Genomic DNA, 16,247 nt, shown 5'->3' on the forward strand with positions numbered 1-16,247 from the left:
AAAGAGCAATGTGAGTACTGAGTAAGAGAGGGTTCGCACCTGGGGGTGGCCGCCTGCAGGGACCAGGGTGGGAGCTGGCTGTGTGCATTTCCGCAAAATGCGGTGTCCTGCGCCCGAGAGCCCCGATTTCTGAGCTGACCCCTCAGGCTCTTCTGAGGGTCAGAGGTGGTCCTGGAGCGGGTGGAAGGAGGGGCTGAGGGTTGGTTTGCAGCTCATCTGCACCCTCAGGTGCTCCCTTCCTGCCCATGGCTAACTCATCACCTCCTTTCGTCCTTTCAGCTCAGCCAGCAGATCTCCTGAAGGTTCTAGATTTTCACAACCTGCCTGATGGAATAACCAAGACCACAGGCTTCTGTGCAGCGCGGCGATCTTCCAAAGGCCCGGATGTCGCCTACAGAGTCACGAAAGATGCCCAGCTCAGCGCGCCCACCAAGCAGCTGTACCCTGGTAAGAGACAGCGTGTGTGCCTCGCGGGGGTGTGGCTCCGCTTCCCGCCCCCAGCCGGGCAGCAGAACCAGGAGCCCGGAGCCGGGGAGGCGGGGAGGAACGCCTGATGGAGGGAGAAGCGTGCTTGGTTTTCCGGGAAGGAGCCTGATTTGATGTCAGGATAATGAAAGCGGTCACCGTCCACACCCAAAGGTGGGAGCGGGGCCTCGTCTGTTTGCACCACTTCTCCAAGCAGGTGTCTCTCCAGCAGGGGGCGGGGTGCCAGGACTCCAAGGCGTGGTTCCCCGGGGGTGGGGTTAAGAAACCCCAGGGTCACGGGAAAGGAAACGGGAAAGGAAACGCTTCCAGACTGAAGCTTAATTGGGGGTGAGGACATTAAGAGACACACGCACCAAACATCAGAGCTCCCAGCAAGAGAGTGCAGGCTTTTAATGAGAATCAACTGCCAAGTGTCACATTGCTGCTTTTAATTACGAGCCCAGAGCGGAGCGATGGTTGCTGGTAGGCCCCCCCCCGCTGGCCTTGGGGCCTGGGCCGGCTGACCAGGCCCGTGACTGATAACTTCTCCCCCCACTTCAGTGGGGCTCTTCTTCCCGATTGCGATCAGAGAGGGCCCGGGGACCCTGGGACGCACTCACCCCAGAGACGCTCCGTAATCCTCAGAAGCGTGAGCGCCAACTTTCCGGTAACGACCTGCCTCGCTCGTTGACCCTCCAGTCGGGCAGTCCTTCCGCTGGCAGTGGGGTCTGTGAGCCACGTGCCCACCGGGTTCCAGAAGGATGTGCCCTTTCAGGGCTGCGTTTGCTTCCTCTGGCCTTTCACTCTTGACCTTCTGCTTCACGCCCGTGTTTTCTCAGCCTCTCTTTAAATCCGCAGGGACTCTTAAGAGTTTGTCTCTGCGAGAGAGGCTGGGTCTGCTCTTTCCAGAAACGGCATTTGGGCCGGTGAGCTCCTTTGGGGGCCCCAAGGCCTTTCACTGTGTCTTGTGGACCCCCCTTGACCACCTTGGGGTGCCAGACGTCCCCCCTCCAGAGTGTCTGACCATCACTGCAGACGGGGCTCACCAGGGCCCCACGGGTCACTCGCTACAAAGACCCTCGGGAATGTCACTCTGCTGCACGTCCAAAGAGCCTTTCTTATCCTTTCGGGGCCAGCGTGTTCTGAATCACCGAGAAGCTGTCCTGCCCCGAGTCCCCAGTTTAGAACTCCCCTGCGGGGGGCTGAGGGGCTGGGGGCGAGGCATCTTGGGAGCGCTGCTGGCCCTGCACTCTCACGCCTGTGCTTCGGGACAGACACTACTGCGTGGGCATCTCACAAGGTCCTGCCCCGAGGCCGTCTGTAGTCGCTTTGCTGGCAGGCAGTTCAATCTGACCCCTGCCACCCAATTCAGGGTCACAGCCAGCTCACCGGGGTTGGTGTCCTCTATCCATGCCCCGCCTTGTTATCTTGTGGCGAGTAACATCAGAGGGTCTCAGGGTACGGGCCGGTTACTGGAGATCTGGTATGAACTCCGGAACAGCCAGACAGGGAATTTCTTTTAAGCCCATATTTTCCCCAGGCTCTCAAATTAGGCTCTTCATTAGATGCTGAAACAGTTTAAAGGGCTGTTACAGGGCCTCCGAGCCATAATTCGTTCATGGAGTCGAATGGGTCCGTATGTAATGATCGCCTCCTTAACGCCAGGTGGAACTGGGCGCTCCTTCGGGATGGTTTAAGCGGACGTTTCCGGGGTCTTTTCTGCAGTCTGGGGCTGATGACCACGCCCAGCCTCCCTGTCTTTTCTTCTCTCAGAGCCTCTCTCGGATGAGGCTTGGGGCCTCTGTGGGGCCCTGTCGCCCTTCCCCAGCCCCGACCCCAGTTACCCCCCAGAGCCGCCCACGCCAGCTGTGCCCACTCACCTGTCCTCCAGCACTGTGCCCCCACAAGCGTCCAGGCCGTGTCCCGGGACCTCAGGGGCCACAGGCCGGCTTCTTCAGAGGCCCAGCCCCCTTCCCAGCGGCGAAGAGCCGCAGCGTGGTGTTCTCTGCTGTTGCCAGCGAAGAGGGCGCTAGCCTTCCTCCCTCATCTGAGAAGGATTTTCTAGTCTCGCTTGCAGCCTGTGGTCTAGGTTCTGAATTGGCAGGACCAAGAGCGTGACTGTGCCAGGCAGTGCTGGGTCTCCTGACCCCGTCTGGACGGAGCCACAGGGACTGAATCAGACCCGAGGGCGGTGGTCTCTGTGGGGAGTGGGCGCCACCAACCAACCAAAGAGGGCTGCCCAGCTTGCCTGGTGGCGGGCTGGGGGTTCCTGGGCCTTGTTGCCCCCGCCACCTGCAGTGGGAGGCAGGGGAACATCACGTCAAGGTAAAGCCGGCCTGAGACCCTGCCAGAAGCTGTCACGGGCCCTCCTGGAGTGCCGCAGGCACATGTGTCCCTGGGGGCTGTCCGGCCACTGGCGGGGCACCCCTGCATCCTCTGAGCCACTGGCCAGCTGCCTTCGCCCAGGTCTAGCCGCCCCCTCTGAAGGCATCCAGACAGGGCAGCCGTGGTCATGCCCGGGCGTGGGGACCGCTCCCCATTTCAGCCTCCCTCTGGCCACCTTGGGGACCCCGAGACTCTCTCCTTGCCTGGGATCTGAGCAGGGGGGCTGGGCATAACAAGGTCCCCTCCCCCACTGCCACCGTCGTGACGGGCTGGGGCTCCAGAATCAGCCCGTGTCCAGCAGAACGTGAAACTGTTGGCCCAGCCACTGCTGGCCTAGTAGGGTTCAGTTTAACGGCACGTGCATTTATTGAGCGCCCACGGTCTACCCAAACTGTTGCAGTGCCTCTGGGCTTCGGCCCGAGGGAATAGGAGATGATCTAAGGGAGTCGGGGGCCGGAGGGAACAGAAGATGATCTAAGGGAGTCAGGGGCCGGAGGGCACAGGAGATGATCTAAGGGAGTCAGGGGCCCGAGGGAACAGAAGATGATCTAAGGGAGTCAGGGGCCGAGTGAACAGGAGATGATCTAAGGGAGTTGGGGGCCTCTCACCAAGCCTGCTGCTTGGATTTGACTTTTCTCTGAGGATAGAACACAAAGTGCTGGGCAGAAGGCGAGCCTCTCCCCGACAGTGTAGATCACGAAGCTCGCCGGTGTCCTGCTCGCGCGGAGATGAGAACGGACCGTCTCTGAAGTGGTGCTACATCCATTGTTATTTTGCCAGGAGAGGGATGAATGTTAGATGTAATTCATCCTTTCAGGTTATCTGAGCTGAGAACATGTGTCACGGAAGCGATTTCAGCATCGGTAGCCAGCATCTTAATGAGCTGGGAGTGAGGGCGTCCGCGGTCTTGCGCTGCGTGCCTGATGATGGTCGGGGGTCCTCCCGTTTCCAGTCTTCTCTCTACCTGAGGCAGGAGGGTGATGTCAGTGGCATGGGGTCACCACGGGGTGGACACGAGAGGCAGGCCGACCTTTGAGATGAGAGCAGGGGGTCACGGACTCCGAGGGTGACTGTTGTCCGTCCTGGATGTGAGCAGGGACCTCTGAGATGCTTGGGGTCAGATGCTACCCCGGGCCCTTCAGTGTCCGCTCACGCCCGGGGACCAAAGGGCCTGCCGAGGTCCCGGCTGGGGTTTCGCCCTGGAGCCTGCGTGCAGCCGCTCCCCCTGCCCCACCCCACCATGGCAGTTCATGCAGGCTGGGGTCTCTGGTTCCCCAGCACGTCTCACATTTGGAGCACAGTGTGCGGAGACGCTGATGACGGTCGTGGCCTCCACAGAGCTCTTTTCAAACAGTTTCTCATGCACACAAGGGCAGCCTGAGTCCGTGCCTTAATGAAGCCAGCCTTCCCCCAGGTGACCGTGCTGACTACACCCCTCCCCTCGGACCTGGTGACCCTGGCTGGGTATGGTGGTGCCCAGACGTTCCCTGCATACCTGCCCCTTGATCAAACCCTTCCTGAAGCCTTTCCCTCCACCACTGGCCAAACCCAACCCCTGTCTCCCCGCCTGGGGGTGGGTGGGCCATGGCGCTGAGCACAGCAAACAGACCCCAACTGGCAGCTTCTCAACAGTGGGACCTGATCCTGGGCTGTGAGCCACATGCCTTCCTGCATCTGCACCTTAGCCTGAGCTTTGGGGCCCACGGGATGGCCGTTTCCACCTGCCCTCCATCACAGCCTTAAGAGCTCACACAGCTCTGTTGGCCTTTGGGGTTTGGTTTCTGTGCCTGAAGCTGCCATGAACCCTCTTATCCTCCCCCTAGAGAGACCCCTCCACCCTGGGTCCTCTGGGGGCCTCGGGGGCAGGGATCTCCTTGGCAGCCCCCTCTCCCCCAGCAGGGCACTGGCCAGGCTCTCCTACAGGGGCCCGAAGCAGAGGCCAGCTGCCAGCTGTGCGGCAGAGGGCACCCACGGACAGCTTCCTCACTGGATGTGGACATGCCAGTCGCTCAGTCCTTTCTGACTCTCTGTAACTCCGTGGACTGTAGCCCACCAGGCTCCTCCGTCCATGGGATTCTCCAGGCAACAATACTGGTTTGGGTTGCCATGCCCTCCTCCAGGGGATCTTCCCGACCCAGGGATTGAACCTGGGTCTCCCGAGTTGCAGGCAGATTCTCTCCATCTGAGCCACCAAGGACGCCCTCCTCACTGATCCCAGCTCAGGCACCCGGGCCGTTTGGTTGACCTTGTGGTAGTTCTAGAGGAGTGGGGGGTCAGTGAGGGGCTCTGTCCTTACCCGGGACCGGGACTGGCTCCAGCCCACCGCAGCGTGCTGGGCGGGAGGCGGTGTCAGCCTCAGGGCCTTGTCCTTCCCGGGCCGGAGTCCCTGCTGACACTCCTCTGGGCCCGCTCCGTCCCCTGGTTCTGAGACACATGCTGACTTGCGCTGAGCCTTCCTGGCCGTGCATCAATTGGCCCAGCCCCAGGCCTTGGCTCCCAGGGGAACTGCAGACCGCGCAGAGAGAGCACCACTGACCCCACCGCCAGGACGGATGGGAGGAGGGGGATAGGTCCCTGTCCCATCCACAATGCAGGGCGTGAAGGGCGTGTGTGTGTGCAGGACTCTGGAGCCAGAGGGGCCGGGCCAGCGGGGGTCCGGCCTGTGCTGTAAGGAACTCTCCCTCCATCAACATAGCAGGGCTGGGGTTTCGTCTTCTGAGTTATTTTCCCTTTTCTCTGATTCGCGTGTCGACCAGGAAATTTCTGCCGTTCGAGTGGTAATCCCCAGCCTCCTGCCTTCCTTCCCCTCTTCTCTGTCCTCCCACCCTCCAGAGGGTGTGGATGAGACACACTCTGAGAGGTTCAGCCTCAGGCCCTGCAGGCGTCAGAGGTGCATCTGGAACAGCAGCTGCCCAGAGGAAGCTCACATTCTAGAAAGTTCTAAGGATTGAGACATAGATGTATTCAGGTTTGGGGAGTGAAGAGATAGGACTGAAGGCTCACAGTTCGAAGGAGAAATCAGGCTTCTTTTTGGACTGAGCCTCGGAAGGGGTGGGTTTGGCCATGTGGTGGTAAGGAAGGGTTGCAGGAACAGTTTGATCCAGGCACAGATGTGAAGCAAATGTCTGTGCACCACCATCCACAGCAAAGGCTTCCAGGTCCCTGAGTTGGTTTGTTTGCAGAGAGCTGTGGCTGGGCAGGGTTGAGGGCTTCCCAGCGGCCTCCTAACCTCTGTCCTCTGTTTCAGCATCTGCGTTTCCCGAGGACTTCTCCATCCTAACCACTGTGAAAGCCAAGAAAGGCAGCCAGGCCTTCCTGGTCTCCATCTACAATGAGCAGGGCATCCAGCAGATCGGCCTGGAGATGGGCCGCTCTCCGGTCTTCCTCTATGAGGACCACACGGGGAAGCCGGGGCCAGAGGACTACCCCCTCTTCAGAGGCATCAACCTGTCAGATGGCAAGTGAGTAGCACCGCTCGGCAACCCCGCCCTCCCCTGCTGGAGGGTTGGGTGGGTCACCTAAGGCCCCTGGGAGCTGGGGACCTAGCAGCAGGATGTGATTCAGAGCAGGACGGAGTCAGCAGCCCACAGGTCAGAGAGAGCACCGGGCTTGGAGTCCGGGGCTGGTCTCCGTCTGGGCTCATCCTTGTGGCTCTGGAGACCTCACCTCTCCCTGGGCCTCCATGGCCCCCTGTAAAGCGCACTAAACAACATCAAACGCTAGCCTGTGAGCGTCTGCAGGGACACGGGAGACTGTGTAGGTACTCCCATCGATTCCAGAAAGGATTCGCGACATCCTTAAGGATGCAGACACAAGGAGGACACAGCACCCCCCAGGACTCTTGCCTGGAGAGTCCCATGGACAGAGGAGTCTGGCAGGCTACAGTCGATAGGGGTGCAAAGAGCTGGACACGACTGAAGCGACTTAGCATGCACGCAGGGATGCAGATACAGGTGTGAGAGTGAGTGATCGCAAAAGGAGACGCCAGGTTTTTCCAGAACTCTCTATTGAGTACCTCCCTAAAGCCTGGTGGTTTGAGATCACTCATTTTGTGGCCCACACGTCTGAGGCCACATGCTGCGATCCTTCAAGAACTCAGGATGTGAGTCCTGTGCTTCTCACCGACAGTCTCAAGTAGGTCCATCCGTCCCCCCATCTCCCGACAGACTTGGTTTCCCCACAGCCTGCATTTGCGTTTGAGGCTTGGGCTGCTACATAGGGGAGCGCTACAGGGCTTCCCTGCCCTTGACCCGAGCCAGGTTTCAGGGCTGCGCTCCGGGCCAGACAGCTGACGTCATCGTAGAGACGAGAGACCTGACTCGAGCGCAGGGGTCTCCCGTGGTGCGCAGCATGGACCCTGACCGCAGTGGCTCGGCTCTGAGCGACTCGACAGAGAACAGATTTCCTCCCGCATCCCCGGGGACTTTCGGCAGGGACACTGGTCGTGGGACTTGGTGACGCCCGCCCCCGCCCCCCCCCGTCACCTGCTTGGGCTGGCTGTTTGCAGGTGGCACAGAATTGCTCTCAGCGTCCACAAGAAGAATGTCACCTTGATCCTGGACTGTAAAAAGAAGACAACCAAGTTCCTGGACCGCAGTGAACACCCTGTGATAGACGTCAACGGCATCGTCGTGTTCGGCACCCGGATTCTGGATGAGGAAGTGTTTGAGGTCAGCAGGGGGCCGGGCCGTCCCACACCCCTGGGACACACGCCGCTGTGGCTGGTATCCTGCGCTCCGCTGCGGGGGGAGCGAGTGCTGACCGTCCCTCTTCTATTAAGGCAGGACTGATGTCTGCCTGGGGAGATGGGCAGGCGGTTGGATGAGCCCTTGGGCTTTGAGCATGTGGCGAGGATGCAGTTCTGGTCTTGTCTCTCTGCAGGCTCCTACCGGGGCCGCATGCGTAGCTATGAGAGGTTCATGGGGCCTAGTCTCAGTGCAGGCCCGAGGGGGTGGGACTTCCGGCCTTGGGCAGGTTGCTATGACGTTTGAGCCTCAGTGTCTCCACCTGTAAAGTGGGATCGTGCGTGTGGCTTCTTCATAGACCGTGGCAAAACTTAGGGTGGGGTTGCATGCGGTAAGCACCACTGCCCGCTCCCAGCAAGCGCTTGACACACGTCAGGCTTGATCGCGGCCTGGCGTCGGAACAGGTGGAAGGGTGGACGGGGCACAGTTGGTCGGATGTGGGTTAGCAAGAAAAATCAGAAGAGCCGCCTCCGTGGAAGCGGGGGGTGGGGAGGACCAGTGTGAAGGTAGCTCTGCACGTCCTGCTGAACTTGGCCGCTTTTCTGCAGAGCAGCTGTCCAGGGCGGCCACAGCCTGTGGACCACAGGGTGGGCTGGGCTCCTGGGTCTGGCTGGCGCTGCCAGATTTGGGGCGTGATGAGGATACGCCCTCTGAGCGTGACTCCGCTCTGACCTCACTTGCCCAGAGACCCGGGATGAACTGCAGGACGGCTGGGCTGACCCAGGCCTGAGCAGCTTCAGGGCTCCCCCGGGGAGCTGGTGTCCAAGGCTTGGGGGTCACACAGACTGGGATTGAGTGTTTTGCTGGTGTAGACTTCCTGCTGGTGTGAGGATCTGGGTAGGGCAAGTGCCACTGGGGAGCTTCAGGACTCATTTGTAACGTGGTTGCTGACAGCCTTGCCTTCGTGGGGGGCTCAAGGGGGCTCCCCTGTGACGCACTTGGCTTGGGGGCCCTGCCCAGCGCCCGGGAGCCTGGGTGCCTGCCACTGCCCTCGCTCCTCTCGCTGAAAGTCTGAATGCAGAGGAGGGTCCGTGAGCAGACTGGGGTTGGACCCCCAGGCCATGCAGTAGCTTGTCTGTGCAGGGCCTGATCTGGATCGCTCTGATTTCTGGGCCCTTTTGTGTGCTGCTAGTGGGTCTTTTACTGTAAAGATTCAGGGGAAAGCTTTATCTATCTTAAAAGGATCCTACGCCAAATTCTTCTTCCCTGATTTTCCGAGCCAGAAGAGTTGTTTTCCCACGAGCACAAGCCTGTGGAGACTCCAGGGCTGTGGGGAGCTCTGGGGAGGTCAGGGCGGGCCCAAGTCCCAGCCGTTCTGTTTATGAGCCATGAGGTCTCCCCGCTGCCCTGAGATGCTCACGCGGGGGAGGGGTGGCTAAGGACCGCCGATGCCTCCGCCGCTGTTACCCAGGTTTATGGTTAGAGAGGGAAAACAGTTTATGATTGTCAGAAGAAGCAGATCTCAAATTGGATAGCCCAGGTTTCTCTCCTCTGCTTAGCCTTCCGACCGTCGGGGGAGGTCTTGCTCAGTAAGCAGGCAGGCTTTTTGATTGCAGCTCAGAAATAGGTTCGGAATTCCAGGAGCCCTTCTTCCTGGTCATGGCTTTCTCTCTGAGGCTGAGGGGCTGCCAGGCCCCAGAGACTTCTGTTGACTACAAACTCCTCATGCCGTGAGGGAAGCCGTCCCGTAGTCTTGGCCTCTCCCGGCTGCTGGACGTGTCCGTGTCTGAAAGTGTGGCCCGTCCCATCCTTCCTGCTGAAGCCCCGGGAGCCGGAGGCGGGTGCACTCGGGCCCGGGCATCGTGTTTGCTTTTCGTCCTTCGCAGATAAAGCTGGGCGGGTGGTCCTCAGGTCCCCAGCCACCCTTGGTCTTGTGGCAAGTGAGACAGAATCTTTATTTTTATGTTTGGAAATAAAAATGACTTAACTTGCCTTTTCAGCAGATCCCAGATAGCAGCACTTGCCATTTTAACCGTTTTGGCTCCTAGAGGCGTCTCCTTAGAAGGAGGAGCCAGCGCCATTGAAAACCATTTCCGAGCAGCCACACTCTTCCCCGGGGAGGGTGACTTCCCCTCATTAAAAGCTGGTTTGTCCTGAAGCTCTGCAAGCTGTGGGGGGGAGCCGGAAGGTTCTGGTACTTTGGTGGACAGCCAAGTGGCCTCTGGCACAGACTGGGCCTCACGATTTGCACTGTTTCCAAACGGGGACTTGCTGAACTCTAGAGCGTCTGTGGGGGCACTGCGCTTTCCGGGGTGCGTGTGGCCCCACGGAGGCCTCTTTATCCAGAGAGAGAGAGCGGGGGGTGGAGACCACAGGACCAAGGTAGACAGCCCTTCCCGCAGAGCAGTGCCTACTCTCAGCTGGTCCGCACCCTACCGGGGGCCTCCCTGGGGCCGCCGCTGGCCTGGGCGTGCAGCTGGGCAGGGGGCAGCTGCCCACACTCCCTGGGCCCCCCTCCCTGCCCTGGCCCTGGTGTGAGCCTGCCTCTGATGGGGCTGCCCTGCAGCTGGGGACACAGCGCCCCCCACCCTTCCAAAGCCCCCAGGAGGAGTGAGTGCACAGCGCGGCCCCTCAGGCCTTCAGGTGCTTCCTCTCCGGCTGATGGCCTGGAGCCCCCCTCGGGCTCGGGGTCCTTACCTGCAGAAGGGGCATGGCAGGGCCAATGCTGGGGGCCCTGGGATACCCTGTGATATGTGTAAGACGCCCGCACCGTGGGACCGCAGTGAACCACGCATGCCGGTGCCCTGGCAGAGCGGGTGGCCTGTCATCAGCTCCGGCTGGGGTCTAACCTGTCAGCTGTGGTAGCAGCTGTGACTGAGGTCCCACCCCCTGCCAGGGCGCGGGGTCACACACTGTCCCGCGTCTCACCTTGAGACTTCAGTGCTGGCCACGCGCTTTGGAGGCAAGGGCCCCGTGCCGTGCAGGGCTGGGCCACCTGGGTTCACGGGCTCCCTGTCCTGGGCCCAGAGACCCTCAGGGAGGGTGGTGCTGGGTGGCACCTCCCCAGCCAGGGCGTGTCCTGGGTGAGGTCCCCGTGGGGGCTGCCCCTCGGGTGCCCTGGCAGCTCAGGAGGGGGCTCGGGCTGGCCCCCCCGGTTGTTGCTTTCCCACCTCGCTGACCCGGCCGAGCCTCCGCCCTTGCCCACCTGTTCCCAGGTGGAGCGCGTGCCCGAGGGCCGCCCGGGGAGCTGCCTGCTGGAGCCTGCAGTGACATTCCCGGGAACTCCGTGCCCTGCGTCCTCTCCCTTCTCCTGGGGCGGGCCTGCGCCTTGGGACCCGAGAACCGTGGGAGCTCCCAGTCTTTGTCCCGCCCCCGGGGGCCTGCTGTCTGGGGAAGTCGGGGGTCGTTCTTCAGACCCCCACCGAGAGCGGCCCTGCAGGTCAGGGGTCCTTCTTCAGACCCCCACCAAGAGCGGCCCTGCAGGCCCCCTGGGCAGGAAGACGTCTTGTTTTCACCCCGGGCTTAGGAACAAGCTTTGTGTTTTTGGAAACAGACAAGACTGCCAGGGGAGCGAGTGCGTCTGGCAGGCAGTGGGAAGCGGCTGATTTTCTTCGGGGACAAGCCTGGGTGGGAAGCCCGCAGGGCCCCGTGCCCGCTCACTGCCTGTGTGTTCTGTCCTCCCTGCGCTGGGTCATCTGGCACCAGAGAGGTTGACTAACTTACCGGAGGTCACCCAGCGGGCTGCAGTGCAGTGGTGTCGGTGCCCAGAACTGTGGTTGCCCAGGGCCCACGGCCTGTCCCGAGGTCATGATGGGGGGCAGGCACGACAGTCCCAGCTGCCCGGCATCTCTCTACCATCTGACTGTAGAAACCAGGACCACCGCAAGCCAGGGCGCCTCCCTGGTGGTCCCAGCCATGCTGGCGGGTGCCCGGCCCTGCTCTGGGCCCATCGTCCTGTACAAGCCCCGAGCACACCAGAGTCCCCTGGCTGGTGGGGTCTGGGAAGCCCTGGTGCCTGGCAGGCAGAGCCATCACATGCCGTTGCCAGAGCCAGCCCTCCCTGCATGCCTGGGGCCCTCTGCCTGCCCAGCACTGTTCCCTGGTCTGGACTCTGAAGCACAGGGCCCATCCGGTGGACCCTGCACCCGCTGGGCTCCCCTGTGTGCCTGGAGCTGGCCGATGCTCCAGATGGAGGGGTCTGCAGGGTGGGATGGGGGGCACGTCAGGGCCCGGTGGTGCTCTGGGTCTGTGGGGGAAGGAGCCTCCTCTCTGGTGAGGGTCTGCTCCGGGCTCCTTGGGGGAAGGACCCTCCCCTCAGGTGAGCCTTGAAGGGGAGGGGGATGTGGAGAAGGAGACCTTCCCCGGGGGGGCAGGGAGCCAGTGAGTTCTGGGCCAGGAGCCAAATCCTCTTTGAAGGTGTTGAAAATTTCAACAAGACCAAACAGACTGTAAACTGGAGGTTTTCTCTGCAAACCCCGTGGGTGCCAGCGGAGAGGGAGTGGCTTCGAGCCCTAGGAAGGGTCCTGCCATCTGTCTGCCGTCCTCCAGCCTCTTGGGCGGCCCCGGGGGTTTACCTAATCCCCGAGGCCCTTCTTCCAGGAGCCTGTCTTTCCCACTGACACCGTCTTTCTTGGAATTCAGCTCTCCCGGGGTGGGAACGGGCCGCAGCCTGAAAGGTGCTTCCCCAGTGGCTCTCGGAGGCGGCCCCGGGATCCCTCTCGGGAAGGCGCTCCTGGACGTGAAGGGCGTCTGGCATCGGGGCCTTGGAGCAGAGGGAGCAGTCGGTTGGTGTCTTAGGCCGAGGCTGTGACCGGTGACCCTGAGCCCCTCTGGGGACATCCTGTCCTGACCACCTGGCCAGGCCACCGGGTGCAGGACACTGGCTGGTCTGGTGGCTCCAGAGTGGACGGGGGTGGTGATGGACAGCAGGCGGGGTAGCAGGCGGCTCCTGGGTCCGTCACGCTGTGGGCGATCTGCTGGGGCGTGTTCCTCCCGCGGGCGTGGCCGGGCCTGGCCCCGCTGGTCTGCTGGTGACCATTCACACTTTTCTGCGGCCCTTTCTGCCCACCATCCCCCAGCTTTGTCAGTTTCACCCTAATGGCTGGAGAAGGGCCGCCGTCACTTCCGGGGCGTGCTTTTTCCTTCCGTGGGAGGCGGTGCGGGGCGGGGCTCAGGTGTCGGGTGGCCGGACGTCGGTGAGGCGGGCGGGGGTCTGAGGGTGCTGAGCAGCTCCGCGGGCTTTTCGGGGGCTGTCTCTGGGCCTCCAGCCCCACTAGCTGAGGGTGTCCACAGGCCAGGTGCCATCCCCGCCCCAGGCACACGAGTGTTTCTCCAGTTGGGGTTGCCAGGTAGGCCCGTCCTGGGGATGCGAGGAGCTGGGCTCTGGTGCCAGGCCGGGTGGGAACCGTGGCTCTGTCTGGACAACAGGCCAGGGCGTTCAGGATCGATGCTGGGGTCCACTGCACACTCAGCCCCCAAGACTCAGAGCGAAGCGTCAGAGACCCCCTAAGAGCGCTCTGCACGACCGTCCATGGCTGCCTTACGGCCACGTTCCCGCCGGACCTGGTAGCACAGAGGTGGCCCTGCGGGTGGTTCCGAGTGCCGGGCCCACGTCTTTGTCCCGCCCAGGCTGGTGTGGCCGTGTGTGCCCCCCAGCGACTCCCAAGGGAGGCCCTGGCGCTCAGAGGTGCCCAGCAGGGCACAGGGTCTGCACGACAAGGGTCACGGTCTACATGTGTGCCTGGACCTTAGATGGGGTGAGGGGTGGAGGCTCCCAGGGCCAAGTCTTGGGTCCAGGACCCCCGAGGGGCACCCCAGCAGGCTCCAGTCCTGGGCTGGGCCAGGCTGGAGGGCCGCGTCCACGCTGGTCCCTGCTCCCTCCTTCCCGTCCTGCTGCGCTTTGCCCAGGAGCAGCCCCTGCCGCTGCAGGCCCCGTGCAGCGGCCGTGTGCTCCCTGTGGGGGACCCTGGGGTGCAGGGGGCGCACGGGAGCCACAGCCAGCTGCCCCTCTGCTTCAGCCCTGCCCACTTCATGGCGACCCCCTTTGGTTCCTGGCGAGGACAGCGACCTCGCCGTCTCTGTGTTTCCTGGACCCCAGAAACAAATGTCCTCGGTTGGGTCTCTTAAAAAGACAGGAGTGAACTAGGTGCCAGTTCTGGAGGCCAGAGATCTGCAGTGTGAAGTCGGTGGGGCAGCCTCCCTCGGGGGCTCCAGGGAGGGTCCCTCCTGCCCCTCCCAGCCTGGAGAACAGGGTCACGGCCCGGCCCAGCAGCAGGTGGATAGTCCGGAGGGGCGCCGCCTCGGGTGGCCTGGGGGCGGGCAGGGGCCCCCGGGGAAGCGCAGGCCCAGTGACCCCGCTGTGGGTGCCTCACGCCTCTCCCTGGCCCAGTGACCCCGCTGTGGGCGCCTCACGCCTCTCCCTGGCCCAGTGACCCCGCTGTGGGCACCTCACGCCTCTCCCTGGCCCAGTGACCCCGCTGTGGGCGCCTCACGCCTCTCCTGCTCCATCCCCACCGCCCTCTCCTCTCCTCTGTCTGCCTCTGACAGGGACTCAAGTCACTGGAGGCGGGGCCCATCTTAGTCCAGCCTGATCTCTTCTCCAGACCCATCACTGAACTACCCCTGTAAAGACACCGTTTCCCTCTGAGGCGCCATCTCTAGGTTCCAGGGATGAGGACTTGGGCCCCTGGTCTGGGGTCCCTATCCAGCCCGCTGCTCAGGCCAGTGTGGGGAGGGGCGGCTCTCCTTTCAATGCCTGCAGGGCACGTGCGGGTTATTAAACGCAAGTCTGCGGGCATGGATATTTGTTTGGTTTCAAATCAAAGTCTTTCTTGGGTTGCCGAGTTGTCCACGGCACCCGGGGGGCAGGGGTAGTCTCTTCCCGACTAGTTGGGGTAGGGGGCAGCCCTGTGCACAGCTCCCGGCTTGAGTGGGCAGCTGACTGGCCAGTGAGGACCGTGTGCAGAGTTGGAGGTGCGTTTCTGTTTTTTTGGTTCTCAGGTCCGGGAGGGGCTGGGCCCTGGGTGTGCCGGGGCCACGACTCCTGCCTGGGGCGGGTGGCCGGCAGCCCACAGGCTGCGGCGGTGTGACGGCTGAGCCCAGGCCGGCCGGAGCGCGGCCACGTGCGGCCATCCCAGCCAAGGGGCTTTCGTCTGGAATTGCCCCTCGGGTACGCAGTGATTTTGGCAGGGTGGGGGTGCTGGCCCGGGTCGCGCTGGGCACTCGGGATCTGTGTTGAGCCTAGCAGTGGCGGGGGGCATCTCCACCCGGGCTGGCAAGAAGGGGTCCAGAGAGACCCCACGGAGTTTCAGGCAGGCCCTCCCCTGCCCAGACACTGTGGGAGCGGGCCCCTCCTGAGCCTGGCAGAGGCCTGCAGGCTTGTTCCATGGAAACAGTGAGCAGGAGACCCGCGTCCCAGCCCAGTCGGGCTGATGCCACGCTGGAGGTCTGCCTGGTGGCATGAGGCAGCTTACACCGACCTTTGGGTCCCCTGGGAGGATGGTACCCAGGGACCCACAGGCCAGGACTCTAGGGCACTGTGATGACTGTTAATCCTCTGGAGCCCCAGAATTCTGCACTTCAGTCAGTAGAGATAATCCCACAAGCTAGTTTCCCTGAGCACCCGCCGCCTCCTGCAGAGCCCAGGCTCCCGGTTTGTAGTTAGTGCTCCCTGGAGGCTGTGTTTGGGGCCATGTCTCAGGAACTGGGACGTGCAGTTTGTCCCCGGGAGTCAGCCACACCATTGCACTCTTCCCGCCCGTGTTCAGCAGTGAGCGTTTGCAGTTGAGGTGGCAGGGTCTCGGGGGGAGCCTGGGACCCTGGCTGGCATCGTACCGCAGGGCCTCAGTGCTCGAAGTGAGGCTGGATTGCAGCAGAGGCTGGATTGCAGCAGAGTCTGCTCAGGTCGCGGGTGCTGGTGTGGAGCGTGTGGGGCAGCCCTGGCCTCTAAAGTCGCCCCTGCCTGCCACTCCCCTGGATGGCCCCCACGAGGAGTGTGTGTTCTGCATGGGAGTCCTTCTGGTGGCTGAGGGTCTGCAGAAAGATCCCGCCTGTCACAGACGATGCCAGGTTACTCTCCTGGCTCACAGAATAAGATTCAGAGAGGTCTTTCTGGCTGGGGAGTGTCTTCTGGGATTCCGTGAGAGTGAAGGTGGATTTCTGCACTTGGGTTCGCAACAACCAGCTGGCAGGTGTGGGACGGCACGAGGTGGGCGTGGGGTCCACGTGGAGGGGACGCGGGGGTCAGGCAGCCCGCTAGCGGCCATGGTGTGAGGTGGGCGTGGGGTCCATGTGGAGGGGATGCGGGGCTCAGGCAGCCCGCTAGCGGCCATGGGTGAGATGGGCGTGGGGTCCACATGGAGGGAATGCGGGAGTCAGGCAGCCCGCTAGCGGCCATGGTGTGAGGTCGGCGTGGGGTGTCAACGTGGAGGGGACGTGGGACTCAGGCAGGCCGCTAGCGGCCATGGTGTGAGGTGGCATCACATGACACCTTGGAAACGGAGGGTGGGATGACGGAAGAGCTGAACTAAGACCTGGAGTCTGAGCCGGAGCTGGTGCCTGGGGTGGAGCGTCTCATCCAGGCAGAGGTAAGGTGCTGGCAGAGTGAGAACCACGAATAGGACTTTCACCATGAATCTTCACCATCCACCTCCTCCACCAGGGCCTGGGCCTGAGGCCACCACCTCTGAGATGGCTTCCTTGACTTCCCCAGGC

At 62.4% G+C, this 16,247-nt stretch overlaps 1 protein-coding gene across 3 annotated transcripts in view; it reads left to right on the plus strand.

Moving 5' to 3' along the window:
* Positions 1-16,247, plus strand: part of COL5A1 (collagen type V alpha 1 chain) — a 148,421-nt gene that overhangs the window by 36,526 nt on the left and 95,648 nt on the right. For all 3 annotated transcript variants that reach the window (XM_061434160.1, XM_061434161.1, XM_061434162.1), the window contains exons 2-4: positions 280-447; positions 6,098-6,311; positions 7,358-7,520. In XM_061434160.1, the coding sequence (XP_061290144.1) occupies positions 280-447; positions 6,098-6,311; positions 7,358-7,520 (545 nt within the window). The remainder of the gene's footprint in view (positions 1-279; positions 448-6,097; positions 6,312-7,357; positions 7,521-16,247) is intronic.

This window comes from Bos javanicus, chromosome 11 (genome assembly GCF_032452875.1).
Source record: "Bos javanicus breed banteng chromosome 11, ARS-OSU_banteng_1.0, whole genome shotgun sequence".
Taxonomy (NCBI): domain Eukaryota; kingdom Metazoa; phylum Chordata; class Mammalia; order Artiodactyla; family Bovidae; genus Bos; species Bos javanicus.